Source organism: Tauraco erythrolophus, chromosome 5, assembly GCF_009769465.1.
Source record: "Tauraco erythrolophus isolate bTauEry1 chromosome 5, bTauEry1.pri, whole genome shotgun sequence".
NCBI lineage: Eukaryota > Metazoa > Chordata > Aves > Musophagiformes > Musophagidae > Tauraco > Tauraco erythrolophus.
This window is the reverse complement of record NC_141469.1, coordinates 77,233,274-77,256,586: the sequence shown is the minus strand read 5'-3', so window position 1 is coordinate 77,256,586 and position 23,313 is coordinate 77,233,274. Positions and strand designations below refer to the sequence as shown.

The 23,313-nt window shown below is 41.4% G+C and overlaps 1 protein-coding gene across 4 annotated transcripts; it reads right to left on the bottom strand.

The window, feature by feature from the left end:
- Positions 1–244: 244 nt before the first annotated feature.
- INTS10 (integrator complex subunit 10) lies at positions 245–22,063 on the bottom strand. 4 transcript variants are annotated; one of them, XM_086611359.1, is made up of 18 exons: positions 21,902–22,063; positions 20,766–20,833; positions 20,401–20,504; positions 19,255–19,394; positions 18,296–18,377; positions 17,838–17,978; positions 17,248–17,419; positions 16,622–16,791; positions 12,898–13,031; positions 11,960–12,116; positions 11,039–11,121; positions 10,035–10,187; positions 8,783–8,891; positions 8,358–8,437; positions 7,730–7,892; positions 6,593–6,686; positions 2,580–2,657; positions 245–645 (listed from the first exon to the last, which is right to left on the bottom strand). In XM_086611359.1, the coding sequence occupies exons 1-18, from the start codon at positions 22,061–22,063 to the stop codon at positions 489–491; spliced, it is 2,247 nt and encodes a 748-aa protein (XP_086467485.1). In that variant the 3' UTR covers positions 245–488. The 4 variants fall into 4 exon arrangements, with proteins under 4 accessions (XP_086467485.1, XP_086467486.1, XP_086467487.1 ...); XM_086611360.1 differs by having other exon boundaries at positions 11,960–12,113; positions 21,902–22,030; XM_086611361.1 differs by lacking the exon at positions 2,580–2,657 and having other exon boundaries at positions 21,902–22,030.
- Between the last annotated feature and the right edge of the window lie 1,250 nt (positions 22,064–23,313).

Genomic DNA, 23,313 nt, shown 5'->3' with positions numbered 1-23,313 from the left:
GGTAGAACTCAGCCAAAAAGGAAGAGCGAGCAGACCAATTCAATGTAAGATAATAGTTTTTGGAAACTAAGGAAATTCATTCATGCTGTGATTTCCAAACGAGTGTTAATAAAAAGCCTGAAATACCCTGCTGTATCCTCTGTGTATGCGTAAAGACAAAAAGAACCAAGACGCACACCTTAGTATAATGCTATGGGAAAAAAAACCAACAATTTTTGGGGACATTAAGGATGTTACAGAAGACTTCTTAAACAAAGTTTTATTTATAAAGTTTGATCTACCCACATAAGAAAACTAAGCCGTGAACCAACACTGAATAGTGTTTGTGTATTGCAGAACCTGTAGCTCATAGGGAACTTCTCTGACCCTCTGGACAAGCGATTTTCCAGTGCCACACTGCTGTTCATTTCCAGTGCCAAGCTGCTGTTCAGGCAATAAAGAGCCTTCCCCTCTTGCCGGAAGAGACACTGCATCATGGTCCAGTCCACTCAAGCCAGAGTCTGCAGCAGCAGTATTTTCTCATTAATGCAGAACCTATGCAAGACCACCATGAGGTTTTCCCCACAGCGTGAGACCTGGCGCTCCATGGCCAGGCGGAAATCTTCTTTCACTCCTTTAGTTATACCCCGGGTAACTGTATGATGCCTTAAGCCACGAAGGAAAGAGAGACAGACAAAATCAAACAACGGTTATCTGGTGCACTGCAGTAATGTAAAAGGTGCTGCCCATCACTATGTAGCTACTGTTCATACCTGAGTTTACATAAGGGGAGCCAAACAGCCCATGCTATACTATTTTTTTAAAATCATGTGTTTAGTAGCTTACAAGTCTTTCAACAGTTAGAAGTTCCATAAAAATCTATGCTCTCACTGCATAGTTATGCTTTGGTTATGACTGTTGAGGGGAAGAAAAACGTTGCTGTTGGGGCTAACAGGAAAATCTGTTCTCTTAACCCAGCATGTACAGAGTTCTCCTTGCTCAGGGAAAGGAATTATTTTTTTTCTCTCTCTACTGCCCAGGCCTCTTCCTCCTTGTAATCGCTTCTGTAAGTGGCTGGGGTTGAAAGAAGAGTGAAAAGATGAACCTCCTTTCTCTGGAGGAAGGGGACAGATGGCTGCCACTGTAAAGAGCAGAAGGCATCTTGTACCAGTAGGAAAGTGCAGGAAGGAGCTATATAATCCTGTGGGCACCGGTAACTCTGACTAATGAAAGGTGCAGTGAACACTTCACAGACCAACAAACAGCCCACATCACGTCAGGCTGTGAGTCTGCGTCGACAGAAGCCAGCTCTTGTGGAGATACTAGACACCAGGCAGGGATTACATTTATTCTGCGTGGAAGTTCAGGACTTGTTTTCAAACAGAACAAAGGTCCAGCTACTGAGCAAGCTAAGCGATGCTGGCTGGGGAAACTCTTGGGATATTGCCCTGTTAAAGGCCATTCTTATGAACCGTTCTTTATCCTCACACTGGCCTGCAGCACTCGATACCTAAATCTTGTCCTTAAAACAACGTTATGCAGCGCCAAAGCACTACATTTACTTGCACTGGTCCAGAACTGGGTAAGTAAGGTCAAGACTTCGTAACATCTACCTGCAAGCCCTACTTGGGAAAGGAAGCAAAAGATAGGCCCTGAAATGAGAGCCTTAGGACTACTAAAGGAGCAGCATAAATTAGAGATAAAAATCATAATGCTAATGTTGAGACAAGTCCTGAGTCATGGACAAGAAGGGAAGAGCTGGGCCGAACCCAGCAAACACACTGAAAGACAGAAAGGAAATAAAAAATAAAAGGTGAGGACATCTATGTCAATCCAGAGATGCTGGAAATGAGAAAGGGATAAGTCTGGGAATTACCCTCACCAACAATACCACCCCACCGTCATGTAAATCAGCAAGTCCAGCATTTGAGAAGAGACTTCTCTGCCAAAACAGTAGAGACCTCTGTAACACACGGAAAAGGCAAAGAAGAGACTAGCCTGGAGCCTCCTGGGCAATTGATAAGCTAGGCTGAGTGAAGCAAAACTGTACCGAAAACACTCCAGTGTATTCACAGGTTATGGGGTAAGCCCTGTTTTCCATCTTTATTGTCTTAAACATTGCTGGCAGCCAAGTGCTGTGGTCAGTTATAGCCTAAAGGAAAATACGCAACCTACAGCTACTGAATAAGCCAGCAGCGCCTTTGAAGATGTGTGTCATGTAACAGCTGGAAAACAGAAAACAGAACTACTTAAATGAAGAAAAGTAGCTACAAATGGATCCAGTAACTAGCATCTTGAAAAGAAAGGGTTATACTGTTGCTAATACGTGACTGAACATCGGTATCGTTTTGGGGATTTCTAAATTTTTCTTTAAATTCAACAGTGATTAATTATTAAATTGAAAGGACACGGATACTGGCAACTTATGGGAAAAAGAAAAAGAAATGTTATAATAGAACAACATGGTTTGCCAGGCAATGTAGGCACAAATGGAGAAAAAAAAAAGATAAATATTGAGTAACAAATTGCTGAAAACCATGGGCAGTAAAACATGTTGACAAAACACAGCACACTATGAGCAGGGTTTTTCCACTTGGTACCTGTCAGCAGTCTGTATGCTGGGCTGTAGCACAGGTATGAATTCCTGCTGCAGTAACCCCATGGGAGGGCTAGAAGTCCTTTAAAAAACAGCAAATAGCAGCATTCAAACACCCACACACCAACTCCCCCTCCGGTGCAAAACAACTCTCCAGAAAAAGGAGCATCAAAGAACGAGGGTGCGACTGCGTAGCTGTATGATCGCCGAGCAGCCGAAGGGGTGCGGGACCCTGACAGCATCAAACATGCAAACATCCCCAGCTTTCATTGCAACTGTGGCCTAAATACAGACACACATTTTTGGACAGGTACACGGGGAGAAAGGGCAGCAGTAGGTGCAAAACCAATTCACAGTTGTACTAGGATGAACTGTCATAGCTCTTCTAAGGAAGCATGTCAATCAGAAAAGATTCAATCAGTGGAGCAGTGCAGATACCAGAGCTTCCCTGCAGAGCCAGCAAGAGCACGTCAGCGAACCAGGAGAGCCCACAACTTGGAGTTAAGGGATTTGCTGCTGAGCCCAAGCCGAGTGCATGCACAGCGGGTATCGGCCAAGTTGAGTACATGACAGTGTTTGTTACAGGTTGCCTAAGTATCTTTTCATTAGCCCACAGATGGCCTTTTTCACCTTTTCAAATTCAAACTGCATACAAAAATGGCTGTTAGAGGATGGCACAATGTTAGAGCACAAATGGCCACTCAGAGCAACCTCTCATTTATGACCAGAGCCACACAAATTAGCCACCAAAAGGTATCTCAGCTGAAAGACAGTTTGTCTTCTCTGTGAAGAGCTTATCTCTGTGCGCTATGTGCTACATAACAACCTCACATGTCCAGCCTAGAGCAAATCCAATGCCCCACCTAGGGAGAAATGAGAAATTTGGTATACAGAGAACAGGTCTAGTTTCTTAATCTATGTCTCTCAGAATAGAGAGACACCTAAATCTTATCAGGCACCTGAGTACTGAGTGCACCGTTCACCCCTAGAGATGCCAGGAAGGGAGCAGAGAAGCAAGACTCGCACTTACATGCCTGTCATGTCAAGTCAGGTGCCTACCTTCAGATCTCACAGGTGGGCATTTTGTTAGCATCTATAATTTATTAGTAAATGTGGATGGAGGCTATGCTTATAAAAGTCAAAGACAGGACATTTTAGTACAGAAGCACCCTACAATACAGCTACAATACCTGAAATAAAGTATTCACAAGAATTATTCAATCAAAACCGATAATTTTGCATTTGGCATGAATGAGTCCAGTACTTGCAAAAATGGACACAGGGAACAGAAAATACAAAGGAACAGCAAGATGTTATTGGTCCCAGGGTGGCAGATGTTTGCAAAAGGATTCTGCGCAACTGTGTCTTCATTACTGTTTACAAGATCCACCGTCAGAACTAAACACAGCCAAGTGCACAATCAGAATAAAAACTACACTTTCAAGATACTTTGTTTCACTTCAACTGAGCTTTTCCTCCTCTGTCCCTGAGGGAAGACGGGATGGGAATGCGAGCAGAGGCAGAACACTCAACAGCTTTCATATCAAGTTCACGCAGTTTGGTGGGCTAAGATTAGACTAATTTTAGTGAGATTTATCAAAAAGGAGCACAATATTAATCAATCATTTCTTGAATATTGTTCTTTTTCCTCTTTAACCTCACTAGCTAACGCTGCCACTACTGATACTTAGCAAAACTATGAAACTTGGCTTGGCTTGTCTAGAATGGAGTTCAGAAGCATTTAGTGGTTGAATTCAGAGCTCATCGAAGTCTTGTTGACACTGCAAACAGAATGAGCTGGCTGTAACGCCAGTAAAAAACAAAACCATGGACCTTCATATTGCCACAATGAATATAAGCAAAGGGAAAGCTTACAAGCTGTATATATATTTTGCAGGACTCGATTGTAAGTCTGCAGGCTACCAGCATCTTACTTCCGCTGTTGAAAACCACATTGCAGTTTGCTTTCCTGGGTTCAGAGAAATGAATTTCCTATAAAGTATAAGGTTCTGAGGAAAATTACTGAAGAAGAATGTGGAATTCACCTGGGGAGAAAGTGTCCTATAAGTCACAAACCAGAAAGTAGTCCTTATAAAAACCCATATAATATCTGTAAGACGTTTCCCGTTGATTAAGATGCAGGATTGCCACGTACATTTATGCTGAGGGAAGATCAGGCAAAAGAGCAAGTGTTCCATCTTTGGGCTGCTGTGGCAAACTCGCAGAGTCTTCCTGTGTTTGACTGAACAGATCTGAGCTGCCTCTGCTAACAGTTACTGGGAGGGTGGTACAACAGCTCATACAACCAGAACTGGTGACAGTTTTGAAAGATGAAAGCCAGTCAGATTTTGAGCCTACCAACCACTGTCCCAGGAAGCAGGGCTGTGCTGGTCCACTTTATCTACAGCCCCAGCTGGAGGAGGCCGTGATCTAACCAGTACTGCTGAGGTCAACGCTGCTGGGTGAAACCATCCCCTAGCCTCACAGCCAGTCCAGCTAAAAAAATATCTGGGGTACGAAGGGAGTAGACATCATCCCTGATTAGCGGACTACATCCTGAACTCTCCCTCCCATCAGCTCTCTGATCGAAGTAGTTCCTGTCCTACACATCTCAGCCACATAAAAGACACTGCACATGGCTTTCAGCTGGATGGGATATTTGACTGTTTTGGCTCAATAAGCACAAGGAAAAGGACCTCTCTTCTACAAGCGTTTCCATCATTCAGGAAACATAATGCTGGTCAAAAGGAGATCAAAGAGAGATTTGTCTTGTGAGAAACACTGCTCACTACCTACTTCCTGACTGGTGGGGTCAGAACAGTAACTAACAGCTACTGCGCCAATCAAAATACAAGCCGCGATGCAGAGAAACAGTGCTGAACCATTACAACTGACTTGACATAGCAGCTAAGAAGGTACCAGGTGTGATCTTCAGCACTCAGCCCTCCTGCTGACAAAGCTTATTACTTAACATCACACACAGAACAGCATACCCCGATTCTTGTTTTCATACAGCTGGTTAGAAGCACTGAGATACAGCAAGGTTAAGAGTCTGAAAATCTAGAGCTTAAAAGAGAAAATCCTCTGCCACATCATCATGCATGTGTATTTCTTCTTTTTCTTTTCTTTAAGTACACCTAGTACCTCATTTTTGAATCGATTACCTAGAACTCTGGAAAATCTATTACCAGTCCAAATTTGGATCCAGTTGCCTAATGTTAGGCTCTCATTTTTTGAAAACTCTAGCCCATTTCTAGTCAGTGAATAGCCAGAATACACTGACCCAAACTGGAATTTCAACAAACTTCAGCAGTCCCCCTCTTATAAAGCAAAATACCACAAGTTCTAATAAACAACCACGATATTCCAAAACATTCTGCCACTAAAACCCTGCAGCAGATACTTGTTCAGTCTTGTCTCAAAACCAAGAACACCTAGGAAGTTAATCCAAATTATTAATTTCCTTCAGCATCTCATAATAAGCTAAGCAGAATAAGCTTGTTCAGTACATGGCAAGAGATGATCTGCTACTTCTGACAGAAAGGTTATTAGAGTTTACCTGGAGTGTAATTTAATTTATGTTTTTCACCTAAGTTCTTCATCATTCAGTGGTCTTTCATAACTTTGTTTACAACAAATAGTGGCTTCTGTTCAGCAAAATTAACACCACATTGCACTCATGCCTAATTATTTAAAGAATTCCTGCAAAGTGCAAGTGTCTAGTTGAAAGAGCAATACTGTAATCACTTTAATAGGAATCATTCTAAAGCAAACGACTTGAAAATAAAGTTCTGTAAAAGTAGAAGTTTAAAGTTGAAGAACCCTAAAAGGAATTCACAGATCAACAGGAGAGTCAGAAAAAGAAACTTGTTTGAACTCCTTAGCTAACTCCTTAAATTTAAACTCAAAGACATGACAAACTTACTATCCAGAAGATTACATGAAAGCAAAGACAAGCAGAACATACTCCCTTTTTTTTTTTTCCAAAGAAAACAGTAAATGCTTTTTTATCCTTACTTGATCAACATTGCTTGATTTGGCAGCAATTCCAGATGAATTTTCCCTCCTTCCTGTGTTCTTAAATAAGCAAATTCCTCTAACATATCAATATCTGAAGAAAACGTTAAAGATTTGAGTAGGCAAAAAATAATAGAGAACATTCCTTTTTGTCCCTCACATCTGAACCTGCACTGCTGAAAGGACAGTCAAAATGAACAGCTATTGAAGTTTATTCTGAAAAGTGATAAAGATCACAGCATGTATTCCTAATCCTCCACAAATTCACGAGAAATGGCTTTTTGAAGTGCAAAATACACACATCAGCCAATTAATTGTCTTTCTTCATTTCTTTGTTTGTACAGTCAGATAGAAGTAAAGAAAGCTCATCTCTCCCAACAAATTCCCTGCTTGTTTTTACTTCCTTTTCCTGCACTGCAGGTTATCAAAGCAGTGCATACTGAGGCTGGGACTGAAGGAAACACCACCATGGTGGCACACAGTACCCGTTTTAGTTTTCTATTGTGATCCCTTGTTTAGCTTTTCTTTTTATTCTCTTTCCTTTAACAAGAGCTTTTTTTGTTGTCTCAGGTAGGAGTTAGACCCCTTGCTTCCTGAGGATCATGTCTATTTAGGTTAAACACTAAACTGCCCACGTGCGTGTATCCTGATCAAAGCAAACGTCAGATATCAGAACACAGAAATCAGACATGCTTTGCGTGAACTTTGAGACAGCTCATTATCTTACTTAACCCAAAGATCTTACATGTACAAGGCATTTCATAAACAGTAGCCCAAATCATTCAACTCTCTGAAGCACAGGTACAGCTTTGTCGTTTTTGTTAACCACCCCGTTGTATAACGCCCTACTGACAAGGCTGCCATCACTGGCACGAGCAGCCTCAGCTGCTGCTGTTTTTGTGAAGTGCAACTGCAGTGTACCTAAGGGTACTCTCAAGTGCCAGTGCAGGTGACAGGAGCCATATTTATAGTCCACTGTGCACTGCCACCTATGACAAGAGGCTTGCATGGTATGAAAACATATAGAGCATATGATTCATGAATAAAAGCTGCTGCTGAAACTATCTTAACAGCTTTTTCAACACCACAGCACTCAGTTTTGGATGTGAAATACATTCTTGGTTAGAGAAAGGATACTTGTGACATAGTTGAAAAAATTCTCATACTGGAAGTTTCCTTGTTGGCAGATTTTGTTGATAGCTTTCAGGAACAAGTTCTCACCCCTTGGCCACTCATGCTGAAGCAGAACAACTACGTGGCCCAGCGCCATATCATCTCTGCTGTCTGTAAAAGCTCTGAGCTTCAGGGAAAAAAAACGACATTGAGACAATCAGGAAACACGTGTTGCTTTTATAAATACATGGGATTCATCTCACCTACATCTATGCAAATACAAAAGTTCTTTAGGAGCGTATTTCATTCTGCCCTAATATATGCATTTAAAATAGGCTGGAAATTTCCAGCAAAACCACCAAATTCTCTCCGGTGACCTAGAAGGGAAGTCTGAATACAGGCAAAAATATTTATCTCCTCCGCCCAAAACTAAAATGAATAGAAGAAAAAAATGAGAGAACAAACTCTCCCCCATCAACACTTCCTGCCTCTCCCAAAAAAGACCTTCCACAAACCCATTTAGGTGAGAAGCACTTGAGGCACAGCCCTTCACACCTCATCACACCAGTGGGATAAAGCAGTTTCAGGACCCCAGATATGTAAACTAGGCCTTAGAGACAAAAGAGAACTTGAAGCCTTGGCTGTAGCTTACCTTGAAAGAAGCTAACAATAGATGAAGGCAGTAAGGCATGATAGCTCTACTGGTACATGGCCAAAGCTTCAAATCAGACCCTGCAACAGAACAGTTTATCACACACTTCAGAGCTCTCACGATTATTTAAGTTTGAAAGAAATTAGAATGGAACAAAACAAATCTACAATTTTCAAATCTCAGGTAGGGAGGAAAACTTAGAAAGTAAATCGTGATTAATTCAAAACGTGTAGTTAGACATTGTAAAATTTTTCCTTCATTTCTCTTTTCCTGTGGTAGGACTTTGTCACAAATATACTTTAATAGGTACCAGCAGGAAAACCACTCACGAAAACAAGAGGGGATGAAGAATTTCCTCCCTTTTTGTAACACAAAAAGAGAAGAATTGAGCTGATGCTGAGTTTAGGGTAGTAGCAACTCCATACCTTTCCTGAATTTAGACTTTACTTTAGGTTGCTCCTCTTGTACTTTACCTCCTTCTTGTATTGGAAGTAAAATACAGCACATGAGGTCGAGCACTTTTTCGCATGATTGCTATAAAAGGAAGAAGAGAGACATGATAATGCTAAGTCTAAATTAAAGTTCTTAAAATTCAGGGATGTTAATAATGATTAAAAATTTCAGACACCACAAAGGAAAAAAACACAGTCACAAAATTCTCTGCTAGAACTTGAGTGAACTTAATGTGTAACTTAGTTTGGCTGAGGAAAAAGATGTAGCTGCCATTAAACAATTCTGAGAACCTACCTAAGTCATTTTAATTGTGAAGAAATATGTATCGTCATTCTTCATTTCAGGAGTGTAAGATCAATACAGCTGCAATCAAAAACTATTTTATTTTGAAGGATTAAGTTTTCAAATGAATTCTTAGAATAGTTTTTTTAAGCTTGTTCTGGCCATGGTAAAAATAGAAAGGAAAATGGCAATCTGACAGCATGACAGAAACGCGATGAATTTTTAATGCTATTTCCTAGAGACAGTAAGAGGTCTGTGGGAATATATTACCACATTTCCAATGAAAAAGGAGCAAACTGGAAGGGACAAAAAGACTTCTTCAGTTGTACTAGGATGACATCAGATCCTAAGAGACCCAGCCTTTATTATTAGTGCTGACACTGACTGACCTCAGACCACCACGCACTCCTGTAACACTAAAATCACAAAATACGTATCACAAAGGTAAAGCAAGTTCAGAGGTCAGGCCGAGCAACATTGTTCTCTCGTCTCTTATACTGTGAGTTGATAACCAATTATTTTCTAAGATAATCACAGAAGTTTCTTTTTTATAAACCTTTTCTCTCCCCTGCCACACGAAGCCTATACCTAGGAATTTTCCCTCCATATTTAAAACTGTTTCAATAAAGTTAAGGAAATCAAATTTAAGGTTACATTTACAGATAACTCAAACACTTGTAGCTATGGAAAAATCACACCTAAGCCTCCCAAATCATAACTACCAAACAGTCAAAATTTTTAGGTCTATTTGCTAATGGACAGTCAGTTAATGTGCCAGGAGATGCAATTTTTCTCCCTGTGAAGCACAGAGTTTTCAGTAGACCCTGGCTTATGTTCGATACCCTGCTGAAAACAGGCTAATGGCAAAAGTCAAAGGAGGAAACCAAACAGGAACCACAGGGCCAGATGATGAAGGACCAGTGTGTGGAATGCTCTACGTACCCGATACTCTCCAAGGGCAAAGTGGCAGGTTGCTAATTGGATTAGTGCTCTCTGGCTTTCTAGTGATCCTTGTCCTGTAATTTGCTGTGGAGAATGAGAGCCCTGAAGAGCTGCCAAGTGATGGAGGCTGCTGATGGCTTTTTTGTACTGCCCCTTTAAAAAAAAAGGTATAAGACAACAGCGTTAGGGTCTTCTGTAAAATGGGTAGAGAGATAGAAATAAAATTCCCTTACAGAAAGGGAATTTCTTCAAAACAGAGCATGTCCAAGTAACAGGGCCTCAAAATTTTCATCTATCAGAACACTCTCCAGTGATGTGCTGTGTACAGGAGTGTGGATCGATCGCTTGCAAGGCAGTGAGAAGACAAACAGAATGCTGTTTTAAAAAGCCTCTTACAAAATCACATTTCTAACTGAAACAAATAATCATGTTCTTCAGAGTTAATAATTACTTTATTTAGACTAATAAAGTTTGAAATAGCTCTTGTTCAGGTGCAAGTATAGGAAAAAAAATCCCAAGACCCCCAAAGGAAAAATATAAAAGAACAAGCTTTGTTCTTTAGCTGGTACTTGGAATTAGTACAGTCAGCCTAATGTATGAGGAGAATGATAAATTTTAACTGAGACATGTTAAAGTCTTGTGCTGTTTGAAAATTCTTCTCTCTGATTGTGTTCTAATAGAATGCACTGACAGACGAATAAAATGCAGTTTTCTTCCATGACACTATGTATTATCTACTGGTTAAAACGCCCATGCAGAGGTCTTTTCCATATGGCAAAACTATCTGGACTCAACAAACAGCTACTGAGACAGGAATATCCTAAGTAGGGTACTTAGACTGTGGTAGGAATGGTATGATTTCATCCCCACAAGGGTCATGCTTTAAAGTGTGAAATCAGTAGACACTTAAAAGCAGTCAAACTGGCTAATCAGAATAGCTATTGACTAGAAGGAAGAGAAACATAATGGTGTCATTTCTACCAGGTTGTTTTTTTTTTTTTTACCTGGTAGATGATCATGTCTGTAAGAAAGATTCTTAACCAAAGCCAGGTGTCTGTCTTCCATGACAAACAAATTCTGGTGAACTCTGCGTAAGTGGTCAGAGAAGACAAAATAAAAGAGAAAATGAAGCACTTTGGGTTAAAAATCAACTCCCTAGAAAAAAACAGCTGAATTTAAAAATGAAAAAACAAAACAGTAAGAGTGAAATCTTTCACATGTAGGATACTCTCTTCCTAGACAACCGTATTCTCATTATACTTCTCTTCACAGTGTCCAACAAATCTAATAGCAGCTAGGTGGTACTATTTGCCTGCTTTTTAGAAGAGAAATTTGTTTTCCAGATTATCACACCAGATATTGAGAGTTGTAGAACACTGGAACAGGTTGCCCAGAGAGGTGGTGGATGCTCCATCCCTGGAGACGTTCAAGGCCAGGTTGGATGAGGCCCTGAGCAACCTGATCTAGTTGGAGATATCCCTGTTCCTTGCAGGGGCGTTGGACTAGATGACCTTTGAAGGTCCCTTCCAGCCCTAACGATTCTATGATTCTATGATATCATCAGAAAGGGAGAGACACAGTAAAGACACATCTTCTTGGGCATGAAGTAAAGCAGCCATTAGCAGCACATCCTCACTGAGTATTATCAGCACTACTACTAACCAACTGCTCCTTCAGTAAAAGCTGCTTCCAAGAGAAGTGAGGGTGAAGGAACAAAAATGCATGAAGAAAGAAACAAAATCCAGGAACAAAACATTCAGAAATGCAACAACTGATAAAGCTTCTTATTGGAATTTAGATCAAAAATACTCAGGACTCAAAGTAAATTTAATTTTAAGAATTCACAATGACAGGAATTTTATTTTAACAACAGTAGAATTACAGCAATGAAGCCTAAACGTGACTCTGCCTGCAGTCAGCCTTACCTTTGTCGAGTGACTCCAGAGAATAGAGCAGCTCCCAGCTCTCTCTTGCCAGTTTAAAGCTCTCTAATACTTCAATAGAGTTTGCAAGATCTGCCTTGTTTACTGTAATATGGCGACTTCGTGCCTTCCCAGAAGGATCCTCATCATCTGAGCTCTGCTTAAGAGTCAGGATTAAACAAACAGATTCACTTCCTAATTTACACTTATTTCACAGGATTCTGAAGTCACATAAGTTCTGCTGAACACAAGAAAACAATTCTGTACTAGGGATGCCGAGGTCCTAGTTTAAGTGCCTGTAAGTGACTTTTCGCTGAGCTTGTTGTAACATGGGAACAATCTGGTTTGCTACCAAGAAACTCAGTCGCACAGGGTGATAAACAGTATCCCAAAGGGATTCATTCTGTTAAATGCAGGATACCACCACTGAGCTCCAGCCAGATTACCCGTTAAAGTACATACATACGTTATGCTTTATCACTCAGTGTAAACCTACAATGGCATAATGCAAAGGAAATTTAGTTCTTGTGTAGGTGCATATTTCTACCAGCAAAGAAGTTCCATAAAACAGTGGGTCTCTACTATTAAAGAAATAGATGTATTCACAGTTCCAATCATGAAAAGTCAATTAATTTGGAGGTTTAGCTGTAGAACATGACTGCTACAGGTACCATTTCTAGCAGCTTCTGCAGTCTCTGCTGAACTCCTTCAAGTTACAGTATACAGATCAGCACATACGTGTCTACACAATTGCTACAAAAATTGTTTTATTCTTGCTGACTTTAGCAAAAAAAAAAATCTGTTTGCAACTTGTGGTCATAAATAGCTATTCCACGGTAGCTCTAAAAATACGTCTATTACATCTGCGTCAAAACCACTATTACCTAAATTCCAGTACCAATATCATTCTTGTTACAAACAAAAAGGTCTAGAAAAGTTACCATTGTTTTTTCTCTTCCTTCAGCAAGTTTCCTCTTTTTGTGTATGTGTTTGTTACGATCAATATCTGTATCACCATAGATGTTGGTCACGTCCTCGAGAAGAACCAGTGGAGCTTGGTTTGGAGCATTTGGACCTGGATTTAAAGATAAATTATTCAATTCAAGATTGCTCTAAACTGATCTGAAAGGTCTCATGACTGCATCAAGCTGGTTTTGTTTCCTTCACAAGTAATGATTATAATGCTAGAGGAAACAATCTGAAATTAATTCACTTAAGTTGCATAAGCTTAAAATATGCTGGTAAAGCTATGGTTTTCTCAAAGCAACCTTACAGTAAAGGTCAGAATGCATTTAGCACACATCATAAGAGTTTGCTCGAGAGCTTCAGAATATCTTTGAATCCTTGTCTTATGGAGCAGTCACAAGATATACTCAGGCAGCAGGTGTTCTCTCATCAAGCATTATTTGATTTTATGTAAGTACAACTACTCAAGAGGTACACAGAACAAACGGCTCTGAAGTTAACAGCCACAAACATGGCGAAGCACAGCAATATTCTCAAACTGTTCTCATGAGAAACCAAAGCAATATGCTGACAGGCACTGATGCCTCAAAGGAGTGAGTGTATTTTATCACAAGATTTCCCCGGTAGGATCACTCAGTGTCAGCTTTGCCCCCACTGATTTCAGTGTACAGAATTAAACCTTTAACTGATTGCTAGAGCCCATCATCACTCCCCAAAGACTCTAGAGAAGCCTCATTTTGAAGCACAGAAGACTTAATTTCTACTTCCACTGGTGTCACAGAACATCTGGTGGGATCTGGTACCTGTTATTTCAGACCTCAGTGCTCAGGTTTCATTAGCTATAAAATAGGAATGACATTTCTTAAGCTCAAACAGCATTGGTGCATGGCCACTACTGAGAAAGTTTTTCTTCCAAAAACATTTTCTTGTTTTGTACAGTCAACTTGTATATAGATGTGCAAAGCTGAGATAAAAAGAGAAATATAAAGGAAAGAGGAAATCCATAAATCTGTTTTCCCATTTTGAAACCTGCAGACAAGTATTTTCAGTATGCGCATTTCTTCTGTTTCTATTTGCAGAAAGATACGAGGCTTAAGGCCTCATTCATAATTGCAAAGAACTAATCTGAGAGCTTAGTATAAGGACAATCCATTTCATCTCCTGACATAAAAGAACCCGTACTAAGCTTTTCCCATCTACTCAGAAGTGATGTGTAAGGAGTCCACTACAACACAAGTTAACATTACAGGAATCAACCAACCTGGCGTTGGTTGACCAACCAAATAATATTATCTCCTTTGAGTAAGTTCAAACTAAATACCACCATTGAAACGTCCCCTACACAAAGGCTACAACACATGGAAATCACCTCTCCTGTACCATCATGTATTCCATTGTGTTGGAATCTAAGCCGTGTGAACTGAAAATAGAGCCAAGTCATAACGTAGAAAACAGCATCCGTGAGAAACAGATACGAAAATACCACAACTGGGATGCTGGAAGTCTTACCACTAGAATCTTAAGAGCTGCCTACTTCTAACACCTGAGAAGAAGAGAGTAGTTTTTCTTTTACTCATACCGATGTGAATACCAGTTAAGTGCTTGCTTTCCAAAGAAATAGGCTCTTCTCAGTAGCAAACAAGCACACTGTAGCCTTTATTCCAAAACCTCCAGTCCTAAAACAAAACAAAAACTAACCTCACCCTTGACTTGGGCTGCAAACCTGCTCTTACATTACTGAAAGTTACACAGCCATACAAAGAGCAATATTGTGGTTTTCTGTCTAACCAAGATCTAGAATTTAAGCTTACAGAGGTTTTAATTGATTTTTAGCACACAGTGTTATAAATAAACCCCTAAAAGCATCAGCCCAAATAGCAACTCCTGCCAAGCCTGCAGGCAGCCTGAAAGTTACGAGAAGTGTGAATTGTCTCATTCATTTCTCAAGTCTCCAGCAAGGCAGATATGAATTACGTGTAAGAAATGTATTGAAAAGTTTCCTCTCAAGAGGTTTCTTGCAAGTCCATGCACATGAGAAGAAAGTCACAGATCAAAACTCAGAACTACTGGATTAAGGAGGAGACAGCTTTTTTCCCCACCACGACACTTCCAAAATACATAGGATTCTACATTTCTACAGTGAGCTCTCCACAGAGAAGGAGGAAAAACCCTAATGATTGAAAAGATATGAAAGGCACTGAATACCACTGGACTTAAACACTAAAGCAGAAATGAGGAAAAGAGATCTTGGAAATATTTCTAGATGTCAAGAAACAATAAAGGATACCAGAAATGCTGCGCTGAAGGAATCGCGCTCTGTTGTCTCAGTATACATTCTTTTTTGGTGGATCAGTCTGAAAACACGAGCTTTAACACACTCAGTTGCACAACTTAGAAAGGAACATTTTCACCAGTGCTTTACTTCCTTTCTTCCTCAACTCAGAATCAATCACCTAAAACTGTATGCACAGCTAAAGTACCCCACTGTCCCACCATAACTCTTCTTTCCTCCGGATAAAACAAGAAAACGCAATTAGTTCCTGTATTTTTTTAAAGTGACTACATGTTGTCATGTCATTTGTCTTCTGTGCTTAACTACCTACTGACATTGTTCAACTGATTACTGAACTTTCTGTAAAGTTGTTTAAAACCCATCATTTGTATTGAGTGTTTCATTACTCAAATGATCATTTGCTCCATGCAGGAAATTGTGATGAAATTTATGAACACAACATAAAGAATTAAAATTAAAATTGTAATTCTATCACAAATCAGTAATTGCAGTATTACTAAGTATTAATTACCTGTGGTGTCAATTGTTACTGTTGCAAGGAATTCCCTAGCAGTGAGTGAAGCAGCAGGAAATGCACACTATCAAGATTTGAAAACTCCTTTTTATGATGCTGTTTATTTCAGTAAGTTCTAAACAAACTGGAGGTTAAAGGACTTCCCTCAGCTTCTGGGCCATGTCTGAAAAATCCAGTCAATCCCTGAAGAAGCAATCCAAGGTGCTCCAAGCAATTTGATATGGCCCAAATGCAGATTTGAGTGGGTAGGAAAAAGCACAGGTAACATTCATATTTTAAATGTTCAATTTACAAATTAATTACGAATTAGGATTAACGTACAAAGTAGACCTTAAAGATTACACTTAAATTATACAAAGAAAGCCAAGTTGGAAGCTTGTGAATTTCAGGAAATCTTTTCCTATTCAGTTTTTATTTGATTAATTATAAATTTGTTGTGTGTTCCTAATGCGAAAATATCTTCACTTATTTTGTGGAAGCTTTTTGTACAATCTTTTGACTGAAGGAAGCCAAGAAAACGTCAGCTTCGAAGAAACAGAATCAGAGCAGAAAACAAAACAAACATGATGCTGATGGAAGAGCAGGAATCAACCCTAGGGATGTTTCTCATAACTTCTGATCTGTTAACTTTTCTCTTTGCTAGACAGCTAACTGCTGCTGGCCAAGGCTGAATCCACAGTGCTAAGTTAGATTGATCTTTGGTCTGATCCACTACAGCAGTTGTCAGGAACTACTTCTGCTGGTAAAACCAATGGCTTGGGAGAATTGTAAAAAAGACCCATGTCACTTTGTGAGGTGATGGTTTCAAAAGACTAATGAGAAAAGATCTTTCAGACATTAGCAATGAAATCACAAAGAACTCTTTACAAAAGTTGAAACATTAGAAACTAACCTTGAAAGAGCGATGGCTGGATGTTGCTGACATACTGGAATGCATTTTTAAAGAAGACCAACATCGTGGAATACACTACTTGATTCTTGTATTTAGCGTGTGCATCACTATCAAAGTTACTGATATATCTGCACAGGTCTTTCATTCGATGCAAAATATCACCAAAACTTCTGAGGAAGAAAGACAAAAAGAATTCAGGATGTTACACAGACGCCAAAACTAAAGGAAATAATGCACAGTGAATATGAAAAACTAATGTTTTGGCTGAGGAAATCCCCCAGCTGCAAGTCAGTGGAGGCAGGGAATGCACGGCAGAGAAACTTCACTAAACATTTACCATGTTTCTCTTTGCGGAGGCACCTAGGGAAGGATACCCCACAGTACTGTAGTTCTTACAGGGCATGAATCTCATCAATGAAGATTAAGATTACGGACTAGTTTGAAAGAGCTCCCTGGATCCACGTTTTTCCTTTGCATTGTACAGTCTTGAAAAACAAGCTGCACTGAATTTACACAACATGTCCTCGTGTTAAAATCCTTCTTCAACCCTTCCTCCCATCTCCTTAAGAATTCAAAAGCCAAATTCCCCTTGAGAAGAAATACTCAGAAAAGTACACATTTCTCACCTTCTTCCCTTATCCATTTGCCATTCACACCTCATTCCCACCACAGAAAGTATTTTAAATAGCCTCTCCCAAGGATCTGTAATCTGGGATGATTTCTCTGTGAGACCATCTATTACATATTTCTGAGAGCTACGCTTGCTTGGAGACATAATATCAGAGGAATCTTGTGAACCTAGGAAAACCAGCACATTTTTCTCTTCATAAAAAAATCAAACCAACTGATTTACTTTCAAGGAGACATGTAAAACTGTACATGGGAGCTTTCAGGGTAACCATTCTTCACTGAGAAGGCTAAGAGGGAGCAGGAGGCATTTCTGCCTCCTCATACAAGAGAGCTGATAGGCTCGATAAGGAGATCTTGGACATTCTGTCCTACTTCTCAGTACATACACTGAAGCATCATGAGCATCCTAAGTAGCTGAAGTATCATGAAGTATTTTCGTATCAAAGAACTAGGAAACATCAAATACGACTATTAATCCTTGTCTATGGGATACATTACGTAAAAGTAATGCATTCTTTTATGGATGTCACTTCAGTAACACTAAAATACCTTCTACAAAAGGTTAATTCTGGAAAAATATTCTTACCTTGATACTGGCTTTCCGTTTGTGTAGATCTAGTTACATAGTTAATATAAAATTCTGCTGCTTTATTCAGATATTTATATAACAAGCTGGCAGGAAGTCGAACATCAGGGTTGTTAATTATTAGAGGAAGAACGTCACAAACTAAAATAGAAAACAAACCAAAAAATCCTTTAGGTTTGTGGGTTTTCTTCTTCTATTTGTCCTAAGTCAGGTTCTCAATCAGCAATGTAGGCCTCCATCTCTGGCTGACCATACACCACAAAGGACCACACAGAACCTCACATGAATGACTATAATGCCAAGTTGTACCGTATGGTCAGGCTCGTCTAATATGGCCCAAGCCTCGCCTGACTAAAGTGGTTTTCTGATCTTCACATCTTAAAATTAGTTTACTGAACTCAGAATCCTGCTGTATTAAAAAGGTGTATAATAAAGCAAGAACGTTAATATTTTCTTACCAAATAATTTTCTAAAACAATTCACTGGCGATTCTTGGTCTTCGATACTTTCGGCATCTAACAACGTTTCCCCAAGGCCTACCTGTGCAAGCAAAGTGAAAATTAAACACTGGACCAGCGCCTTTAGAAACTTTCTAAACTGTGATTCAGTGGGGCTGAACAATGGCTCAGCGGACGCGTGAGTAAAAGCAATTCACTATACGGCAACTGCACGTGCTAGTCTCTCAATAATTAGTGAAAGTCTCCCTACTTAATAACAGGTGAAAAGCAATGCCAGAAGGCAGAAAAACAAGACCAAGAGGAAAACTGGGCGTGTGACTGTATCGGTAAAGACGTGCGCAGACAGGTGAAAGCGATGGAGGTACCAAGCCTCAAAGTTACAGCTTGTCACCTGAGCCGTAGTAACTGACTGTGCACTCTGCCTGATGCTAGTACAACTAGAACACGTTAGTGTAAGTCAGTCTCAGAACAGGTTTTGTAGTCTTTAAACTATTTTTAAACTATCCTTAAACCCTCCTTAAATAAAGCAGATCATCATTTACAGAGCTCCAACTGTAGTTCTGCAAGTCAAAGTAAACATGCTGCTCGTTAAAGAGTCCAGTCATAACCTCAAAGCACTCTGCCCTCAATGAGAGTTTACTGACAAAAAGCTGAAGCTTTATTCTTTCTTAGACGATAATACTCCTCTAGACACTTTTTTGTGCCATTCTGATTTTTCAAAAAGCATGGAATATTCTTTGCATTTACAAAACAAGAAAATGTTTCATTTGCTTCCATTTGTTTTCTGCCCAATTCTTTCCTGGTGGTAACCTCAAAAGACAGCAATCTGAACTATGAGCCACAATTAAACATGAATAAAAAGACTCACCCTCTCACCAGGCAAAGGAAAATACATTTCAGCCAAAATCTCAAGAACAGAATGCCAGTATCCTGAGTACTATAAGTTTCTCTTCTCTTACCCCGTGTTGCACCACAGTCTCTGGGAAACGTCGCAGAAGCAGTAGCAGCATTTCTGCCCTTTCTAATGTGTTAAAGCACTGCTCAGTGGCCTTCAGTAACATCTCACACTGGACCCGACCAGGAAGGGTTTCAAATAAGCCTTTAAAAAAAAATTAAAATGTTTAACTTGTCATGTCTGAATTGTGAAGATGACTGACAAAAGGTGAAGGACTAGCCAACATCACCTTGCCACGCAGCGTGAAAGAGATTTCCTTATACTTTTTTCTGCTTTTAGTATCTATGCCTGAAAAAAATGGCTGTTTCTTTCAGAGAAGACCATGTGAATATTTATCTGTGTTTATTTGGGTGCACAGAACTTCAATTAACAATTAAGACCGCTCATGAGTGGAATACTGAAAATCCTAATACTTAAATATTGGACATTTTAAGATGCTTTTTCAAGAATGTTAATTTACTTTTTTACTTACATTCCGCTTCTACAATTAATACTTTCATTGTTAAAAGGTAGTTTTTCAATTTAAACTTCCAATGAGATACTAGAAAGAAACCAACAGACTATCCCTGTAAGTTTTACGTATTCTCTCTGAAAAATAAACACATCCCATGAAAACGCAAATGGTTTCCTTAACTGGAATAGCCTCTACTCTGACTTACACACTACTTACCCCTAGAGCTTCTGAAGCACATATTCAAGCAGCAGATTATAATTTGACAGGTGTAAATTCTGCTTTCAAAACTGCCTGTGGTTGCCAGCAGTGAGCGCCAAGCCCTTCTGGTCACTGTTCATTTTCATAACCCTCACTTCATACGTATGAATTCACCCCATTTTTATGATCATTCATTGTTCTCTGCAACCAGTGGGACAATGATTCATAAGTCCCATTCCACTTATTCCCTATTTCTAAGTGCTTAGTCTACCCATATCAGAGATAAAACAATGAGAATCAACTTCTCCTGTCCCTTTGTGTTTCCTAGGCCCAGCGCACTGAGTGAAGTCTCTAAGGCTTAACTAAGCAAAAAAAAATCTGCAGCCCACAAGCAAAGTTAAAAAGACTGATGTTTACTTGCCACCTCAGATATGTAACCAGAGGGCTTATCTTTAGATTCCTTCAGGACTCTCCCTATTGACTGAACAGAATCCTTACCTCTCAAAAATTGCGTCTGCTTGTCCTGCGAGTCGTTCCTTAATGCTGATGTAATAACACTAATCTCCCTCCATACAGCAGGTTGGTCTGGAAAATTCACAAACCTGTAATAAAGTTTGAGGCAACGAATGCACAACGATCTCAAAATCTGTTTCCAAGACAAAAACTTCCTATGAAAGAATATGCGTGGGCAAATGGAAAATAAAATTTTCCTTTTTACTATATAGTTTTAATTAATAAGACCTTTTCTGCTTAATTTATCCACGCAGATTTCCAAGAACACTCACATCATGTTTTTGGAAACTCTGACATTCGTGGAAACAAGCACCTTGTATAATTGTAGAGTTACAGCTCGGATCACTTACATGTCATAGAGCAGCCTGCCCGCAGATGCTGTCCTTTCAGCATTCCTCTCAATAGTGTACATCTCATACTGCAGGATGGAAGAACAGAGCGTTACCTTTCTTGAATACATTTATGAATCAAATTAGTCCTTCCACTCTAAAAAACGGTCCCAAAATTGCCACAGCAGACTGAATAATGGAAAATGAAAGGATTGCAACATCTGCTGTAGAAACGAGGAGCTAAGTTTAAACTATCTAATCATATATTAAATTAAGCATAAACTTCTGTATGATAAGAACTCCAATATTAACACGCTGGCTTTACTTTTACACAAATATGAAACTTCCTGAGAATTCAAAAAGCTCTTTGACCTGGGTTTGTTTCCAGTCAGATGCAATGTAAAACCCAAGCTGATATAAAAGCCATAGGTAAAAGAGGTACTTTAAATCTCTGTAAGAAACGGCTATTTTTTGCAACAGAAAACCCCAATATTTCACCACGTGCAAACACAAGAGGCTGAAAGGGACCTTCCCCTCAGTTATTAAAACCCAACGCTTTCACAGAGCATTCACAGGAGTGGATTTTATTGCAGTGAAACACATGGACCAGTTACAAGCTCGCCGCTTTACTTTTAAACATCGGTCACCACGGCCAGAGGCTGGGCACCTGCGGCGCCGCTGCCGCACGGCTCTGCGTTTCCCAACAGCCGTCCTGGGCGTTCAAGGGGGAGTGAAAAGCGACAAAGAAAGTCTGCAAAAGAGTGTTCGGCTGCGGAACAGGGGTGCAGAGTCCGGACCCTGTCACGGGTGCGGGGTCGGACCACTCTGGCCATGCTGGGCCAGGCCTCTAGCCGGGTGCTAGGCCCGGCCGCCTGTCGGGGAGCTCCGCCGCGGGTGCGGTGCCTGGCCCCCGCCAGGAGACCCGCCCTCCTCCGCGCCCCCTGACAAGGCCCGGCCGCCGTGAGTGACGGACGAAACGGCGCCGTTCAGACGCTTCCGGGCCCCCGGCACCGCGGCAGCCGGCCGCCCCACCCCTCCGGCCGCTACTGGCCGAGGCGCCAGTCAGTCAGTCAGTCAGTGAGGCAGCGCCCGCCGTACGGCCGTGCGGGAGAGCGGCGCCCCGCGCCTCTGCATTACCTCGGGGCGGCGGCGCTCACCTGTATGTTGAAGTCGGCGGGGTAGAGGCTCCGTGCCGTGATGAGCCAGGCCTTGGCCGCCCACAGGTCTCCCGGCACCAGCTCGCGGGCCCGCTTCACCAGGAACTCGCAATCCCCCTGCGCCGACATCTTGGCGCGGCGCGGCCGCCGGGCGGCGCGCATGCGCCCCACTGCCCCGGGGCGGGCTCGCGCTCGCTCCTCCGCCCCGCCCCGCCCCGGCCGCCATGTCGGGAGCGGGCGGGCAGCGGGGCGGGCTGGTGGTGCCGGCAGGGGGGGTGCGGCGGGTGCCGGTGCTCCGTCTCCCTCCATTTCACCACAGAAATGCACCTCGCCCCCAGCGGCCCGGAACTGAGATCCGCTCGTTACCATCAGTCTCCAGGGTTAAGATGCTTGATTGCAAGCCTGTCTCTTTCCGATGCTTCCCTAAAATGTAAATTTCTCCATTTTTATCCTTGTCACTTGTTCGCTCCTTTGGAGTAGGCTGTGCCTTTCTGGTGTAGCAACAGACCTTAGTAGGCTTTGAGCTTGGGAACTTCCACTGAGCAAATCCACACATTTCCATGTCTGGGAGTTGGTGTAATACTCCAATTAGCAAACAGTTTTAACAGACTGTCGACCTCTGCTGCGGGTAAGGGGCAAGGTCCCTGTTTTCCTGCTGAGGTGACTGTGCTATGTTTTTGCCTCGTCCTTCTTCAGTTATTGCACAAGGCCCACAGATGCCTCTTGTTATTCCGATGGGAGTGAAAATGTGTTCTCACGGCGCTGGGCTGCCACAGATTTGCGACTGTAGAGTCCCTGTTGAGGGCTGGGAACTTGGCTTCTCAGCTCCTCTTCTTCATGCCCTTGTCAGTTCCTCCTGTTCCACCAGCAGTGTTATGTGAGGAACTTCCCATGCTCTTTTGGTGGGAATCTTACTTTGATTTCGCTCTGTGGCTGCAATGTTGGGCTGTGCCTGAGGGAGAGAGGCTGCGTGGGAATTGGCAGACTTCAGGGAGAAGTACACTTGCAAGGGCTCTGTCCTCTGAGGGAGGGGGCCGAGTTCACACCAACTTTGAGCTGTCTTTACTCCATGCCCCGTTTTGTTTTCCCGCTGCTGTACTGACAAATACGAGCCGAAGATCCATCAGAAACAATGGCAGTAACAGCTACTGCACGAGTGCCTCATGGACAGCAGTTGACCCTACCTGTCAAGAGCCAGCAGTGCGTGCTGGCTGCAACAGGATCCTTAGGGATCTCGCCGTACACTGGTCAGTTGCAATTTGAAGGAGCACAAAATACGTGATTGATTTGCTGTTCAGAGAGGTGACAAAGCCGCAGCAGAAAGTCAGCAGTCCCTCATAAAACAGACGCCTCTTCCTCTTCCTCTTCCTCTTCTGCCCCTGCTATCAAATCTACGAACGGCTGTAGGATGG